General features: G+C 39.8%; 1 protein-coding gene across 4 annotated transcripts in view; it reads left to right on the forward strand.

Annotated features, from left to right (window-relative positions):
• The window catches only part of PDE7B (phosphodiesterase 7B), a 177,028-nt gene that overhangs the window by 134,253 nt on the left and 23,604 nt on the right, over positions 1–19,171 (forward strand). For all 4 annotated transcript variants that reach the window (XM_076333666.1, XM_076333665.1, XM_076333667.1 and 1 more), the window contains 2 exons: positions 4,401–4,484; positions 17,949–18,100. In XM_076333666.1, the coding sequence (XP_076189781.1) occupies positions 4,401–4,484; positions 17,949–18,100 (236 nt within the window). The remainder of the gene's footprint in view (positions 1–4,400; positions 4,485–17,948; positions 18,101–19,171) is intronic.

Below are 19,171 nucleotides of genomic sequence, written 5' to 3' on the forward strand. Positions count from 1 at the left end.
CCTTCTGCCCATCTTGAAATCCTGCTGATGCTATGGCCGCAGTAGTACCGTGGTTCTTGCCCCATATCCGATTTTCCCGTGACTATAAGCTGTCGTGCGTGTCAGTCACAGCATGCACCACACAGGCTCCTGTTACCTCATGTAGGTTGCTTTGGTTGGTTTGGTTTGTTTTCTTGTCTGTTTTAATGAGGACAAAGTAAAATTCAAGAGCACGGTGGCCCCTGAGAGATGCCCTTGCTGGAAGCTCTCGTGGCAACCTGGCTCTGGGGAGGGTGCAGCCCTTTGTGTTTGTGGCTGCAAATGTTCCAGCCTTGCATCTTCAGCCCAATGCAGCCAAGGAGAACCTGTACCCTTGCTGTTTCCCTTCACCCTGTTTGTTTCACTTGGGAACACAATGAGCTGTCAAAATTTCCTGCCCTGTTTCCACAGAATCCTTCCTTTCGCTCCGAAAAGGATTATTTATCTAAAATTGCTAATTGCATAAATTGTCAGAACAATTGTTTAGCTTCATTTTAAGGTGGAGAGCAAAGAGATGTAAAGGTCAGGTGGTCTTACGAAAGTCGCCCTCAAAGTCCTCTGTCAAAGCAAAAAAGATAGTCCGGTGTGTTGCCATTAACGGCCCTTGTCTCTCAGAAATTAAAAATCATGTGGTATGGTGTACATCTGGCGCAATCCCTATTTTTAGTATCTCAACACGTTGAGTGTACTTACAGGTAATTAAAAGTAATAGGGAAGAATATAAATGTTTTCCAAATAAGTGAGCCAAGAAAAAATAGAGGAAGGTAGGTGTGGTTGATTTAGCCCACCACCACTTCCTAACTAATCTTTCTGTAATGATGTAGAAAGAGACTAGGTGGCACCTGGCGAAGTATTTTGTAATAACAGATTCATGAGGTAGAGCTGCTTGATAACATCTTTGACTCATCAGAAACTTGCCTTCCCTGAAGGTAAAGTTAATAATCCTCGAATATAAGGATTTTAGTGGCTTTTACTGAGTCAGTGGGGATGCAGATTTATTCTGCATATAGATTCCTATAGTCCTAGAGACAGCCCAAACTTTTGTTATCTGTAAAAAATGTAAAATGACACAAATAGCCAATCCAAATCATCAGTAATTTTCCATGACTTCAGGTCCTCGGTTTTGCTGGTTAAATAAAACTCATTCACATTTTCTTAGTTTGAAGAACATAGAATTGGTAGTAAGTTTATTAATCCCCAGGCATAGTCCTTAACCATTTCAGGTACTCTTTCAGTGCCATCATCAGCTGCTTCGGTTGTTGTCATCTCCTTCAGAATGATATTCTTCTGATCACCTAAACGGTTCTTTTCCCACTCTGCTGCTAACCCACGTTGGGCATTACTCCAGGGTGATTTTCCTTTTATGAAATGGCTCTTTAGTGCCCTGATCATCTTCCTAGAGGTTCTTCTCTGCACTTCTTCCAGGAGGAATTCAGCTTTCTCAGAGACAGTATTTCAGATGAACTTACACCAGGTGTTTTGACTAATGGCATCAATAGCTCCCTTGCTTTCCCTCTCTTTACTGGAATTACCTTGCCTGAATAGTGTACATACGTGTCTGAGTTGGCTAGTCTTCAGTTCTGTAGGAGGCATCAGCAGCACCATGAGAGGAAGCTGGACTACCAATAAAATGAAAGTGGAAGTTGCAGGTAGCTGGGCCATAGAGCAGTTGGGGCAGAGAAGGTGACGGTACCAGTGAAGTTTATTTAAAATAGCTGTAGCTGTATACACCTCGTATCTCCCAGCTTTGTGTTATCATCACATCTCACTAGCGTTCTCCTAATTCTATGCCAAGATCATCAAGAAAAAATTTTAAGAAGACCGTTCCCAATATGAATCTTCTAAAGATCATGCAGTAATTGTTCCCAAGCAAAAGTTTCCTTTCAGTACACTTTGTTACCTTCGTACCTTCATTTGAGGTAATTCAGTATCAGGTGTTATCTTGTATGGTCTACTTTTGGTAAGCCCATGTTGTGTTTTCTTCTGTGTTTCAGTTGTCTACCTACCTTTCACATTCCCCTCATCAAAATTCAGGGTTATACTATTAAGATGAGAGTTAGGCAGTTTCTTCCATAGGTAACTGTGTATGATTTTGTTTTTCTCTAGTACTGTGGTACCTCTTTTGATCTAATGATTTATTCTTTCATGTCCAGAAAGAAAATCAGCCTTTCTGGGTTTACAGTATTGTATGTTTTGGGGTTTTTTTCAGATTTTTGGAGTTTGAATTTCTCTCTTTTTTCCCAATGTATCTGTTGATTTAGTCACGAGTGACATGTTTATCAGTGTGTTAATGCAGGGGATTATTTGCAGTTTCCTGTTAATTCATTGGTGTATACAGAAAAACAAAAGCCTCAATCAAGGCATGCTCTGAATTTACACCCGTTCTTAATTTGCTGATGCTTGTATTAGTGACAGGCTCAAGCCTGTCTGATTTTTTGGCGTTTATACAATGTGTACCATATGCTTGCCATTCTTACTCTTTCTGCACAAAATCAGCCAATCTGATGGGGTCTACCTGTGGTGGAGAGCAGTGCTTTTAAGGCAAGGTGCTGCCTTACGAGCTCTGACTCATGGGTGCTGATGAATCTTCGGTGTTTTACAAACTCTTTACCTGTTTGCTCCACCCTTCTGCCCTTTAACAGAAGGATCGCAGGGGAATAGGTTTATATACCGCGTTGCCACAACTTACACGTGATTTTAAACTGCTGATGAAGGTAGACCCACGCTATTATTATCGTACCTTTGAAGTGCCACAGCTGAAGAGCAGGCAGAGGTTTGCACCTCCTGCCCCGGCTATCAGGAGGGGTAAGTGGGGTCAACAGCAGCTTGAGTTGTTTTTGGCTGGTTCCTTAGAGCCAGCGGTTGGCAAGCAGGAGCTGACTGCAAGGAACACGTGTTCTGTCTCTGGAAACAAAAAAGCAAAGCGAAAGTAAGGATGAGAGAAAATAGATTTATATTTATAATCAAAAGTGACTGTGTTTGAAATATTCTTAATTCGAGTGCACGCTCCCGTGTCTTTCGTACCTCTAAGGACCCCTAGAGGGCATGGAAGTTTTTCTCCACTTGAATGTTTAACCTAATAGTTCTACTTGGCTTTCTTCCCTTAAACATAATTGTAAGCACATTTTAAGTGAACATCAGATAGAAAAAAATAACAGCATCTAACTAGGTCCTTCTTTTTTGCTGCAAGATGTTTTCTTGTTTTTAAACACAAGCAGTAGAAGCTAGCACTAGCAGCCAAATTCTTAAATGATTTTTGTTTAGATTAGTCAGATGCTATATTCATATCCCAGAGGAAGCACAATTCAAACTAACTAATAATTCATAATTTTATTGCAAACTTTGAGAGGCCTACAGTGTGAGCTGTCTGCGGAAGTGCAGTGGGTATGCTTTCAGCACTATGGCCTGTGTTTCTGTAGAGGAGGAATTGGTATTGTGAAGAATTAGAGTACTCTAACCTGAACCTCTAAAATCTCCAAAATTCATCTTATTTAAGATTTTTAAATATTTTGGTCTTGTTATTTGCCTATAAAGAAATTATTAAATTACAGTACAAGATATGTAAAGCAATGGAAGTGTAAAAATGACATCTGCTTCCCACTGCTTCCTGTCTACTTAGAGTGAGGTTTTGTAACTCTCATTCATCCCGAGTAGCATTTTTCTTCTTAAATGAGTTTTGCCTGTTTCATCAGTGTTACATGGTAAGTCAGGTACTAATCAATGTGAATTACACAGCGATACTAATTCTTGGTATTGTGTTGTCACTTTATGATATTTAAATTTACATTCTAAAGCTCTGGAGTAATGCTTATCTGAGAACATCAGGTTTTGCTTAAATAAAGCAGCTTCGGTGTTTGAGGAGAAGGCTGACATTTTCCAGAATGCTCAAACAGCAGTAAGTAAAACAAAAACAAACAAACAAAAACCTTAAAAAAATCTTCATATTTTGTTCGGGATTTTTTTCATCAACTTATGATTTTGAGACCAGTCCCACAGCTTTGGAGGTCAGTTGGACTGTGAGCCTAGTCCAAGGTTGAGACCTTTGTGTGTGATGCCATGACAGTCAGAAGCCAACTGGTCTTGTCTGGGCAAAAAACTGGACCTCTACGCTACTCCTGAAGCAGTGAGAGTCTACTTACTGGGTGAGAAGATGTTCAATAGAATAAACATGGGGGGGTTTGTGCCTTTGTTCTGGTAAGAGGATCAGCTGTACTGCTTTACCCAATTACCCAGGGATGTCATGGGAGGTGATTTTTTGGACCTTAGTTTTCCCACTGGAGGAGTGTAACATCATCACTTTGAATAGAAAATAGATCTAGATGTAAACAGCAGAGAGGGGCAGCTGCCCCTTCTAACGTCTCTGGGGATTTTGTGTTTTGCAGGAGATGCACGGGTGAGAGGTCAGACAGGGGTTCTCTCCGAGCGCCGCGGCTCCTACCCGTTTATAGACTTCCGTCTTCTTAACAGTAAGTGCAACCCTTCCTTCACGTCTGTATTTAAAAAAATGAATAAATAAAAATCTGTATTGAAAGTATACGAACCAAAGTATCTCATTTCATACATATCTATAGGTCAGCTGTCTTCGTACAGTCAGCATTAATAATTCTATTATTCCACCCAGTGTTTGACTGTGAAATGTTTTGATTGTATGAATACTGTCCATAATGCTGAGTCTGTCAAGTAAATACAGTAGTGCCATGGGGTGTGCTGGGAGGGGAGGAGCAGGGGGTGCTTCAGAATTAAAAAGATAAACCTCTGTGTCCTTTAGCCTCTAAGCCAACAGTTGGAACAGATTTTTGTGAATCTGTTGTCCGGTCATATAGAATTGGCACAGAAGGGGAGCATGTGACAGCACTGACCAGTGGTTTACAATAACATTAATTTTTCCAACAATTAGAACCCAATCCAAAGCCCCATGGAGTCTTCTCATTGACGTCAATGGATTTTGGGTCAGGCCAGCAGTGAACATCTGTTAAAAATAATCTTAACCTCATTTTGATTGAAGTTATTTTGCCACTGTTGTAAATAAAGGAGGGCAAATCTGAAAGAAAAAAAAAATCAAGATCCTGGGGTTTTTTTCACCTGATGGATTCTCTATACTGATGCAGACCCATTAGCCAGTGTGTGAAAATTAAATAAAATAAAATAAAAACCCAGACAACTCTTAGTCTTGGGCACTGTAGCGTTCAGTTTGGATGCTGTGTTAACTCCAGTGTTCATACAGAGGCAGATCTCGATGTGTCCTTGTGTGCTGCACAGACCACTCCATGTAACCTTCGAAACAAAAGTTATTCGCTCTCTTCATCAAAATAGACTGAAACTCCGACAGTTTGTTCAGTGATGCCACTTTTAAGCTTCTAGCGATTATGCTTTTCATTAAAAAGCAATTATCAAACCGAAGTTTTACATCTCCTTTTTGTAACTGCTTTCCGGCGTGCCTGGGGAAGGGAGGTAGGTGGCAGGGAGGGGGGGAGAAGCCCAGCCGCAAAGGGTGAGGTCTGGCTGGGAGTCAGGAGAAAAGAGGGGCTAATAGGAAGGGGGGGACTCTGATCGGCTGTATTCGCCCAAGCTGGCAAAGTTACTGCCGCCTGGCAAAGTGCTTGCTTTCAGTCTTGCTGATAAAAGGTATTTTCTAGGTCATAAGTCCATCGGAGTGCTTGCTATGGCTGAGGTAGAAAGACGTAAGATGGGTCCAGCAGTTTTCTCAGGACAAAGGGAATAACGTACTGGTTGAGCAGAGCTCTGAGGATAATTTAGTCCTGGCTTGCCAATGAAAAATGTGAAGAAAAACCTGTTTTAGGCCAGCTGGAAATATTACCGTTGATGCCCTTATAAAGACTGAGGGAAAATAAAACACTTCTTTTCATTCATGAAGTAGAAGTGAATATATATTCACATTTGAGTGTGACTAAATTGTTTCCTTTTTATTTTGAATACATACACGTTATTTAAAATTCTCATCATATGTTCCTTCCTCTCCCTGGTTAAAGACACCAAAAACTTTTCAGCTCTTTTTTCTGGCGATAGGGCTTTCACTTTTATACCCTGTAGATGAATCTTGCCATCCTTCAGATCCTGCCAGCTTCTGGGAAGCGCTGGTGCTGTCCGTGGGCTGTCTACGGAGAGATCCACGGCAAGATATGTACCGGTGAATACTCAGGCTTTGATCATACAAGGAGGAGGGCACTCCGCATAACCCCTGTCCTGTAACTGCTGAACTTAAAAGCGATGCCTCTCTCTGCATGCGCCTCTGGTCCCACGGAGGTGGGGCACCTGGGGTTTCTGTGTTCCTGTGCTCTCTGTCCCGCGGACTTCTTGCTCAGTATTTCTTTTTACCGCTTTTCCTTAATCTGAAAGAAGTCACTGTGCCTGATCATGATCTCTGTGTAAGGAAAAGCAGCGATCCTGATTTTGGACTTCTCATTGTTTTCAGTTGTTTAAGTATTTACTGCTTTCTGCCTAGGGAGTGGTGTTGGCTGATTTTTCAGTGCAAAATTAAGTGAGATTTCTAGGCACTTGACTACTAATTTTGCAGATGGCAAGTGCACTGGGCCTGGCTCACTCCGTGACCTACAGGTAAATGAAGATGCTCAGTGTCAGAGCACACAAATGTGTGTTTTGCCAGGAAGTAGACAGACTTTTATTTGTTCATATACACCTATCCGTCAAATCCATTTCTGCTGTGCATGCCATATAAGCAGCAAAACCTATGGTGCTGCACATCCTATCAAAAAGAAACATATATAAATGTCCCTACTGCAAACTTTTTTGAAACGTGCCTAACTAATACTTGCAGTAAGGGAGGGAGAGAGGCAGAGAAAGTTTTATGGTACATTTCCTCATAAGTTATAAAGAAATGCATCATAAACATTAGTCCAACTTCTCGCTAATTCAGACAAACTGAGCTTAAATAGTGATAGTTCCCTCTACCATCTGAAATACTGTTCCGAGTTACAGTACCACCCTTGTTTTAAAGTAAGGGAAAACACTGAAGCTCATTCTTGAGCAGAGTTGACATTCATTTTGAAAATTGACATTTAAAAAAAATAATCAGGGATTGCTATTTAATGTCAGACTAAAGGTTACTTAAATGTAACTTTTTTAACATACTTACAGATTCAGTCAAACTAGTGGATTTTTCCCTCCTATGGCTATTAAGGGTTAACACCGAGTAGACCATATCTTTTGTTTTTTCTGGAGTCCTGCAGCAAAGTCACTGTGTAATTTAAGACACCGTTAAGTCTTTTTTGGATAGGAAAACTTCCTGCGCTCTGAAAATGGGATCTTCTGTAGCCCTAACCAAAGCCAACTGGATTAATGTTGGCTTCTTGCTGTTTGAGCTAATGTCTGTGATGCCATCTACACATTCCTCCGGTGCCTCTCTGCAATATATAGAAACTTAGTGAGTGTTACTTCACCATGTCAGTGCCAGGCTGTCAGGACTGTGAGGATTTTGCAGGATCCTGTCTGGAGGAGATGCAGGGCTTTAGCATCTTCCTCTCTTTTCTCTGCCTAGTTGCAAGGTTACCTTGAGGCGTAGTTGCACTGGTGGGTTTTGGGACTCTTACGATGACTCTGGAATACAAAATTGAATGTAAAATATCCCTGTGTCACCAAGAACTCCTCGGTTCTGTACTGTGAGGAGCATATGTTTGCCTCAGCCTCTTGAGTGAGTCCCTGCAACTTGTGGAGACCTGCATGACCAACCAGCTACTCGTTTGTGTTGATGGTATCGAGCCAGAAGCTTGAGGGGAAGCTACGTAGCAGCTCCTCTCCCCAGGGAAGCTGCGGCAGCTGATACGTGTTAGACAGCGTGGTGTGAAGACCCCCAGGAGGCAAGCCGACCACCTCTTTTTCCATCCTGCCGTAATAAGGCAAGGGGACCACCTGCTCCTGATGGCCGCAGATCTACCCCAGAAAAAAATAAGCTGGACATGGCAGACTTGAGGCTCCACGTTCAGTAGGGTGCTTATGAACAAATATTCAGACTTTGCAAACTCCTAAACTAAGAGATACAAGTTTAGCACAGCCCTATAGGTTTATAGGAAAATGGGGAGGGGGTTTTCTCTTCATGCAAATAAGGCATTCCTTAAAATGGGAGCAGTGGAAGAAAAAAAGGCTTAGCATTAGAAACTTACTTTCCAGAAGGAGTAATGGGATAGAATAGGCAATACCTAGGTGCCATCGAGCAGCTGAGTATAATGTATAAATGATGTAAGATTGATTCCAAACCAAACCTCACAAATTTTAGGAAAGTTTGACTCTGAACTCGGTAGCTCTAGCTTGTAACTGAACCTAATGCAGGTTGAAATTAATGATGGCAGTTTATTGGCACTTCTGCATTTCTGTGAATTAAATGAACCTTTTTGTGTTCACGGGACAGAAAAGGAGTTAAACTGAATATGTGCAGTGTAATAGTTTAGAATTTGAAACACTTCTGCAGTGAAAATTAACTTGATGCAATTTTCCTTTAAGCGAAGCATAGTTTGGATTTGAGAAATAAGGGACCGTAGGGTAAGGCAGCAATAATTTACTTCTCTGATTGACAAAGTTGCTCGGGGAGTCATTGAACCAGATCCCTCCAGTGACTGATATGCATTGATTAAAATAGATTTCATTATCCCATGATAAGTTGTGCTGGTGACTGTGATGGTACATTTCTTCATTGCATTAACCAAAAGTTTGAGGGAATTCCTTGTGACAAATCTAGAATTGTAGGTAGGCATGCGGCAATAACCAAGACGACCTCACCCTGCTCCAATTATATTAGATACTTTGTTTTATTGCCAGATGAAATTGAGTATCAAAATAACATCGTTTACGGCTGAGATGGGCAACTTTTTATTTACAAATTTGCTTGTCCAGCTTTAAGTCAGAAGACAAGGACATTCTTAAGACTTAAACAGTGGTTCTCCATTTCCCATCTTGTTTATGCTAAGCTTTTCTCTGGATTGAATTTTTGCAAATGACAAAATTGTTAGCCTCTAATTGACTATATTTAAATATGTCTGTCATGGAGGATTACAATTAAAATTGTTTCTGCTTGCATTTTTAACTTTTCCTGAAAAATTCTCCATTAGGGACATTTTGTTTTTGTCACAGTATCAGTCATACCATTGCTCTCGTTACCTTGCACCCACTTGTTTTCAGTAAGCCATCCACAGTGTCTGATAGAATTCACTTCTCTATATATTGATCTAGGAAGAATAACAAGGAAAGGGAAAGGGTGTAGTATGCAAAGTGGAGTGTCTGTACCAAAGCGGTGTTACCCAAAGAGATTTCTGTTTCCTTACACCTTGCGCAACAGGAACATAGAGTGGGATCTGAGAATATCTAAAAGGTCAAAACATGTCTGTAGACACTCCAAAGGTGTATCTGCATATTACCTAGGATAGTGGTATTGTCATGCAGGCAGAAGTTGAGTCCAAAAGAACCCCACCTGCTTTAAGCTTAGCTTAGCAAATTAAGTTAGTATAGATGATGTACTTTTAGTACCAGGTGGTGATAAACAGTGATATTAGGTACTATTCAGTCTCTGTCCTTGAGTTGCTGTCTGATTTGAGTCAAGCAAAATGCTCTGGTTTTCAGTTTGTTTGCGAATAAAGTGATGCTTTGCAGGCATGTAATGAATTAGGTACTACAGAAATGAAGTGTTGTCAGGGTTAGTAAGGGAAGATAAGAACGCATGAAAAAGTCTCCATCTCAAAGAACCCAAGTCTGTGGATGTTTGAATCTGTGGTTTCTGCCTGTCTAGAGAAGGGTCCATTTGCAAAATTTACATTAATTTTTGGTTTTGGATTTTGAACAACTCCAGGGCTTTCAGGTAGGGCCCATCTCCAGGGAAAATAAAACTTAACCACAGCCACCAACCCAAAACTGAACCATCAAGTAACCTGAACCCAAATGAGTGAGGTTAAAAAGAGTTTGGTTAACTGTCTTGTTTTGTTGCCTTTGGCTAGAAAAAGATGTGGGAGTGAGAGATGCCTTTTTAGATATTTCTGACCCAGGTTAAATTAGGACACTAAAAGTCTTGTGAGGAAGTTTCAAGGGCTGATTGGATTACTCGGATCCCAACCCAGCCCGTGGAGATGAGTCCAAAGTTCCAGATGGTTATTAAATGAAAGGGAGAGATCTTACGAGGTCTGCATCATTTCTACATAATACCTCCCTTAGGTCCTCATGGATAGGCACGTCCAAAAGATACTCATCAACATCCTGAAGGCACGCAGGCTTCTAAATCTGGTTAGCTTGTGTCTGGTTTGAATGGGAAGAACATTTCCAGAACTGAAGTCAGCCTATGGCCTTGCTTTCAGTTTTCTATTCAAGGAAGAGGAATTGGGATTCTCTTAAAAATATTTCAGCAGAAAGATTGTTCTGTTTTCTAGTAACACTTCACTATATTCAAAAATTCTTCCTGTCATTGGAAGTCAGTCTGGTTCCCTCTTTTCATCAAATAACAGCGAGTTTTTTTGGTTCGGGGTGTTGTTTGCATTTTTAAGTGTTTTTAATTCTTGTTATCTGCAGAATTTAATAACAAGGTATATTGAAAAGTATATTCTACTTCCTGCCATTCATGCTCCTTGTTTAGCTTTTGTGCTACACTTGTAGAAAATGAAAGCCAGAATGTAAAACTGATTGGTGCATGTGCCCTCATATGCTAACAAAATGCAGCAGTTTGGGTTATGAATGCTTCAGGAGAACTCGTGAGAGCAAGCAGAGCAAACAAAAAGGTAGATGTGCTTCGCACCCAAAGCCTTAGTGAACACTGACCTGATTATACAGGTTTGTAACTTATTTTTTTAATACAGATTTCGGATTCAGTTCAGCTGAGAATGTCCCTTTAAAAGTTTCCAAATGATGCGTGACCCATTCTGCTACCCCACCTTCTTTCCCCTGATTAGAAAAGGGAAAGGGTGTACTGAAGATAACACTGAGGATACTTTCCAAATGACCAGAGGAAAAGAAAGAACAAGGAGAAGGGATCATTAAGATGATAAATGAAAGTTGGGTTTGCTGTTATTACAGGTTATGTTGCTTTTTCTTGACGGGAGTGAAGGGGGAGGGGATGTACCATTTCCTGTTGGAGAAACTATCATCAGCTATAGAACATTTGCAGTTTTAGGCAAAAAAGGTCCTGACTGTGCTACTGTACAAAGACTGAAGTGGCAAAGTGAAGGTTCATATTGAAATGATAACGACTTTGTGGCAAAACGGAACACAGCATGCCATTTCCTAAGAACTTGTAGGAGGCTTAATAAAAGACACCAAGATGTTTGTCTGCATAAAGATGATTGATGACCCCAATAAAGGCTGCAAATTGTGAAGAGAAACACATGTAAATTAATCTTAAATTTGGATATAATCTATTCCTCTTCCTGTTATTAAGGCTAATATTCTGTTACCTAACTGGCCTTTGAAACCCTGGTTTCTCCAGAACTTGGTGTAATGGGATAATTCGGTATATAAGCGGGATAATCTGCATAGCTCTCAAGTTCTGTGGTCTCTTTCAAACAGTATCAAAAGGAATATATTTTGGGATGGAGGGAAAACTGCATGACTAGTGGTCTTCAAAATGCCAGCAATTGTGCAGGAACTTTATGATTTGAAAACTGAGTTGTTAGAAGCCACCATCACCTCAAGTGTGTAATGTTCAAAGAGGAGGAAACCCCATAGCAAGGTAACCTAGAAAGCTGGTGTTCCAGAACCTCTCACATTTCATTAACTACATTAGCCAAAGAAGCATACGAGCACCTCTTCTGTAAATAGGGCTCTGCATTAATTTTGTGCACTTGTGCAGGTGGTTGAAGAACAGAATCAAAGTGGAAAATTTGAAAGATCTTTTGTTTTACTTCTAATTTTCTGCTTTTCTCTGATGTGTTCAGAGTCCCCCCTCTCTTTCTCACAGCCTCTTCCTAATTAAAAAAATATGTTCACCCACTCAAAGAGAAAATACAGTTGTAACCCATGTGAACAATGGCAGCTAACAGAAAGCACTTGACCTCTAAAATTGAATTTTATCAAAAGTCAAGGAACAAATAAATTTTTAATACCTTAGAGAAGCAGGTGAAAACAAAATGTTTATAACAACTTTTTTGGATTCTCATATAGTTTGAGGAAGTCTCATAAGGATTTCTACATTTACCAGATTTCAGTACAACACTTGTTTATCTGTAGATATTATATAGTGCAAGGTGTTCATCTCTGTTGTTTTAGTTACGGTGACCAATGTATTTTCAGATGATAAGATTGGTATTGGCACAATCCTACTATTTTTGAATCAAATCTGTTTGTCAGTTTTGGATTTAGGATGAGAACAATGTTGATAACACACCGATCGATGTTTTAGTTGTTGCTAAGCAGTGCTTACACTAGTCAAGGACTTTTCAGCTTCTCCTGCCCTGCCAGCGAGAAGCTGGGAGGGGGCACAGCCAGGACAGCTGGCCCAAACTGCCCAGAGGGGTATTCCATACCGTATGATGTCATGCTCAGTATATAAACTGGGGGGAGTTGGCTGGGGCGCAGCGACCGCTGCTCAGGAACTGGCTGGACATCGGTCGGTGGGTGGTGAGCGATTGCACTGTGCATCACTGTCACTTATTTTGTGTATTCTATTATTCCCCCCCCCTCCTTTTCTGTCCTATTAAACTGTCTTTATCTCAACCCACAAATTTTACTTTTTTTTTTCCCCGATTCTCTCCCCCATCCCACTGCGGGGGGAATGAGCGAACGGCTGTGTGGTGTTTAGCTGCCTGCCGGGTTAAACCACAACACAGTGCCTTCTCCAAAATTCAAATTTGAAATGTTAAGTTTGGAATTAATTTTTAGATTACCCGTGCCAGTTCAGCTATCCCTACTCAGGCTGCTGTTGTTTTTTGGATAATACGATAAATCCATAATGTAAGAAGATATTAAGAAAGCACAGCAATTTTTTTTTCTATCATCAGTGCTCTGCACTCTTCCTTGTAAGAAAAATTTAGCAACCAAGTCATGCAATGAGTATGCCAAACAAGACTTCAGTAAAGGTGATCTAAATGCCTGGCATGATTTAACACACAAAAAAATGGAGAAACCCCGGTTATTCCTCATAAGTCAATTACATCTCTCCTGAGCTCTCAAATAAAAGCATTCTAATCAGCTGTCATCTGGGAGCCAGTGCAGGAAATTGCCTCCGTAACGTATAGGACCAGAGACAAATTGTTTCCCCGAGTCCTCGCTGTTTGCAAACTGTCTGGATGGTGAATTGCTGGTCTGATCCTCCTGCTTTATCTTCCAGATATTCCAGCACTTTTCTACCAATCCTGCCTGACTCTTGGGGCATACAGTTGTAGAGCAGTGCCTGAGTACAGAATGTCTTTGCATCCTGGGAAGAGGGGAAGGGGTATTATAAACCTTATATGAGTCAAAGGCAGGCGCTTGATGACCTGATTTATATATGTTGGTTTTATTCTGCATCCTTTTGGAAAGAAGAGGAAAAACATTTTCTGTTTCTCAATCAGTTGGCTTTTGAAAATTAATAAACCTGTTGTTATTCACTCATGCTGCTGAGTGACCTGTTTTTATTGTACGCTGGGGTGCCATAAAATAAAAAAAAGCGATACTGTAAAGGAAAACGCACAGGCCTTATTTGAATGCATAACCAAGTTTGTTTACTTTGAAAGAACAATAACAATGTAATGAATGTCTGGTGCAGAGTTAAGTACATCCTTGTCCAAATTTGATTTATGTGATCGTTTCTGGATGTTAACTCAACCATTGTTAACATAACCTCTGTCATTTTTATATTCACGCTGCCTGTGGGCACACGCTAGCGCAGCAACGTGAAAGAAATCTGAAAGAAAACTGGTAGCAGTTCCTAGTGCAGGAAACCTCTTTCCCTGAAATAACAGAGGTTGGGGTGTAGTGGGCCGTAGATAATGTGAAGGCAAGCAGGTCTGTGTAACTGGAGGAACTTTGTTAGGAGAGAGAAGGCAACCATTGATTCCTGTAGCTTATTAACCTCTTGAGGGCCACGTGCAGTATCCAGACATCATCCATGGTCTGATAGCGTGTATACATGATGTGGCTATCAAATTACCCAAGGAAAAATGCAACTACTTTTGCTGCCAGCTGAAAGATGTCCGGAGATACGCTGTGAGCTCAGGCCGCCTGTGTTTTTGAAGGTAGAAGTTAAGCTTTGTGAGGAATGCTTATACAGACGCTTCTGTAAATGTGTACGTAATTCATACAATATGTGTATGTGTATGTAATTCATACAATAACTTTGTTAGTTATACGAAGAAGGGATTCTCCAACCACTGTGCTAGGCAGTAACTCCACAGGATATGAGAATGTGCATCTTTTAAGAGATACAGATGATGCTTTTTTTAGGTAAACAAAACATTCAGAAGTTGCCACAATGATTAAAGATAAACACAGTTTTCAAGGGAAGTTTTACGGGTATAAACAAAAGGCATTGTTGTTCGTCTCGCATGTTCGTTTCCAAATTGCACATAATTACTAAATCCTTCCCATGTGAGCCTTGCAGCTTGTGTTCTTTAACTAGGTAATATAGCATATGTTTTAGTACCCATAGTTCCACGATTGAAGTTCAGTGATACCTGCAACGATATTTTTGATTCATTTACTTGTAATTCAATTTAACCTAATTAGAAATAGCTATCAAGACCTCTTTAAGTTTCAAAGTCATTATATGGCTTACATCAGGTGTTGTCATCGAAATTTTATATTTACAATTTAAATTGAAATTTACAATTGTCAATGAAGAAATGGGATGTTCAGCGTATTACAATAAGTCATTCACATAAACCCTTAATTTCATCTTCAAACTGCATCTTGATTTTGTGCCAGCTGGTGGATCCCATATGCTAGGAATAGCTCTTCGCTGCTGGGAGATTGAGGTACGACGGCTGAGCTGAGGACAGAATTTCAGCATGCAGTCTCAGCTGCTTCACTTTTTGCTCCTCTTTTTTAATTGCCCTTTTTCTCTCAATTTCATATGGCTGTGCTTTACTTTTTTGTTTGACACTGATCTTGGGAGGGGAAAGAGAAAATGCTGATGAGATTGTAATAGTTCGGGGTGTGTTATGCTCGGAGAGGGGCATGGTCTTAGGCCAATTTTATGCAAGACACCATCATAATAAGGTACATTATTGCGGATGGCATAGTAATCTGTTAAGGGCTGTAGCAATCATCTGACAAGTTCTGTGATTCATGGACAAATCAATTATTACTGAAATGGCCTAAAGGATGTGATTTTAACATGATACCCAGAGTTTGCATGTGGATAGACTGCAGTGTGGGATTCAGGCTGTTCTGTCAAGAACCCAGTTTTGAAAATACATTTCCTACCGTTCTTTATCGGTGAAAATACAGGGCAACAGATTATTGTGGGTAATCTTTTTGCATAATGTATTGTAATACAGTGCTCATCTGAAGCAGCAAGTCATGCTTCAGAGGCGCTGTCTGCCAATGATTAAATTTCAGTTGAGACCCGTGACAGCCATACGGAGCAGTATGACAAAGCAGTGGCAACAAGTTTGATGGTTCAATTCAGAAAATGTTTCACAATAAGAAATTATTTATTTCAACCTGATGTGTTTGTGGTTTGGTAAGTATTATTTGTGCTACTGAAATAATCTGGTAATCGAAAGGATAAAATAACCACTTCTTCATAATCCAACGTACGGCTGCTTGTTGGGACTCGGGCCAAACCTTCACCTTCAGATCATCCACAGCAACTCTACGTGTGAATTTTAAAGACAGTTTAGGGGAACATAGGTGGTAATTTCAGCCATCTGTCTTTAACTGAAAAAACAGATATTAACTTAGATAAAAATTAGTTGGAGCAACTACTCATTTTTAATGTACAAAAGGGAAGTTTTCTGTATTTTAAAATTTAAACTTGTTACCTGAAAGCAGTGACAGTTTGGGGGCAAAGATGGAATTAGGAAAGTTGGGAAGTCGAGAAACAGCTGACAAAAGTTTAAAAACTGAATTAATTTTGAGAGTGTTTTGTTATCCAGGAATTAAACTGAATGCCAGCCACTTCTTAGCAGCACTATATAAATGAAAAGAAATGCGAAAACAAGTCTACCAGTTCCTCCACATGTCACTGTCACTGGGTAACTCTTAGCACCTACGTTAGTCACTCCTTCAACAGGCCATGAAATTGTTCCAGCTTTTAAAATGTGTGAGAGAATTAAGGCAGGTGCTGGCACATCATAAATGAAAATCTAACCTTCAGGCTGGTACAGTAGTGACATTGTTACTGGTTGCATTCTTGAAAACACATGGCTTGTCAAGTTGCAATAAAATTATTTTGTGCTTTTATATTATTAAAACTCGGTGGGGTCTTTGGGCTGCCCACGAGACGTGTGAGACTTACAGGTGTAAGAAAACATATTAATTATTGATACTCAGTACGTAAGTATGTATTTTTTTTTGTTGTTACTGACTTTGTGTCACTGAATAGCTGTTGGATTACTTAAGGAAGAAACTTGCTACAGAAGGTGCTCGCACATCTGCTGTTGGAGAAATCCAATACTGAACCATCTATGATCCAAAAAAACCTTAATGACTTCTCTGAAAAACTTCTCAGAATAATAATACTCATAAAAACAGCACACAAAGTCATATTTTAATTTCACAGCAGAACAAATGCTCAGCATTTTTGCATAAAAAGAAATAGCGGAATAGAGAGAGTCATCTTCAGTCCATGGATATTTTTCCTGAGCTCTTACTTAAACCTGAAATCCAGTGAATTGCTATGCAGCTTCTTATCTCAAGCAATCATTACTGTTCTCTAAAAGGAGTGCTTAATCTTCAGTTTCTTACGAGGGTCCTCTTACGAATAAACCGGTGTCGAATCTTACTACCTTCGAACAACTGTCCAGTTTCTGTCCTCCCTTTTTCCAAAACTTATACCAGACCGCAAAACGAAAACATCACAACTGTACATGAGGTTCTCTTAAAAGTTCAGATGAAATTACCTAAGTCATTATCAGTTTTAGGAAGCCTGCATATTATTCTTACTAACAATAAGGTAATTCAATTACTCTAATCAGTGATTTAATCACTGTATAAAAACTGCCTTGGTTTTTGTGTCACATTTAGCCCTATATGAAAATCTCCTAATACAGCATTAGGGAATTAGAATTATCCTGGTACTGAGTGAAAAGAACATATTCTGTTGTGTAACCAGAAATGCATGTATTGCCTGAATATACTTGCTTTCCTAACTGTAGAACTAAAATATTTTCTTCATTTATAATTTGCCTTAATACGTAGGAAGGACAGCAGACAATACAATAGGATTATTAACCTATTCTTACTTCTCTCTTTTCTCTCATTTTCCAAAAGCGGGTCATACATTTGTGCTTTCAAACTGTATTTTGAGGTCTCTTTTGGTGTCGCTTTTTTGGTTTTATATCCAAGATCACCTTGTATGCTAGTGCTATGCAATTTTAATATATTCCAGTGACCCTCCTGTGAGGTAGCAAGGTAATGCTATTTTCCATTGTATAGGTAGGGAACAGACGCACAGAAGAGTAAGAGCAGCTTTCCCGTACCTAACTGCCTAGTCATTTAGGCTTCCTCTAGACATCTACAGTTAGGTGATACATCACCCTCCCAGTGACTTAGCCTGGATCCCATTAAAGTCTGTGGCAGGCAGTGTACTGAACTCAGATCTTCCAAGTCCTACATTAGTACTCTTTTTACTGGAACGTATTTCCTTTCTGAAATAAACAAATATATTCTGCTGAAGTATAGGGATTTGAATACTGCTCCTTCATGTGGATTGGCAAGAAGCGTGAACTTTGTGATTTTTTTATCACTATTTTAAAAGTTTTTGCTATTTCTCTTATTAAATAATTGAGAATGTCATCCTTCATCTTGGGTTTCATCGTTTCCGTACTGATTGCTTTTCACAGATACTACACTCTCAGGGGAAATTGGCACCAAGAAAAAAGTGAAAAGACTGTTAAGTTTCCAGAGGTATTTCCATGCATCCCGGTTACTGCGTGGAATTGTACCACAAGCCTCTCTGTACCTACTGGATGAGGACTACCTTGGGCAAGCAAGGGTAAGACGGGTCTCCAGATCTCCATTTCTTTTAATAATATTCCAGAGAATGTCAGTTTTGTTTCAGTGTTCAGATAAACAGATGTATGGCTGATCTTTCTTAAATGACCCACATTACTTGCCTGCCTGCCTGCCTCACAGCAAACAAACTGTCCATTCCTCTTTTATGGTTACAGCTTTAAAGGCTTAGTCTCAAAGCAACGAGAAAATGTCTAAATCTATTCAGCATTTTCAGATTCTGTCAACTGAAATTATAATCTGGATTTATTAAAGGATGAAGGATCCCTGGCTGGGTTACTGATTTAAGTAAGTGCAGCCTCGGCACAAGATTTAGTTCAACTGCTTGAAAAAAGACAGCTGCCTCTCAGCTGGTACGGAGCAGCTATTAGGCGACCCACAATAGCTCTCCGTAATGGCAAAGGCTAGGAAACAGGGAACACTCACTGCAAAGAACTTCACAATAATCAAAACATAATTCTCTTATCTTGCAGCTCTTATACTTGCTTTGAATGATATTTTCTAACAAAACTTGCACAACTGATGGCATTGGGATTACGTGCCTGGGCAATTTTTATTCTCTGCAAGAGAAGATTACGTGCCAGGTGTTAGAAAGTAATTCAGAATCCAGAACTGGTTTGAATATAGACTAAGCGATGGGAGTGAATGCCCGCTTCATTCACACATATGCCACTGTAGGTCATACAGTTAGTCCAGACTCAGTCTCTTGACTGAACTGACGTAGCTGTAAAAACACCGTATATGGTGGTAACGATGGATTCTTCTGCGTGGCTGAGTGGGCTTCACAGAAGCACTGTATCTAAGTTTATAAAAGCTATTCCTGTGTATTGGTTTGTTTAGCAAAATGTAATTCATACTCACCATGAGAGCTAAGACTGTGTTTTACTGTAATAAAAACCTAAGAGAATTTGTACTGAATTGATTTTGGGACATGAAAGAACAATTAAAAAGTCATGCAGTAAAAGGGAATATTTTGTTTTATATTATTTCATGTTTTGAGCTCCATTTAGAAGGTATTTTTAGTGTCAAGTTAAAAACCTCCTCAGTTAAAAGT

The sequence above is a fragment of the Aptenodytes patagonicus genome, chromosome 3, assembly GCF_965638725.1.
Source record: "Aptenodytes patagonicus chromosome 3, bAptPat1.pri.cur, whole genome shotgun sequence".
NCBI classification, from domain to species: domain Eukaryota; kingdom Metazoa; phylum Chordata; class Aves; order Sphenisciformes; family Spheniscidae; genus Aptenodytes; species Aptenodytes patagonicus.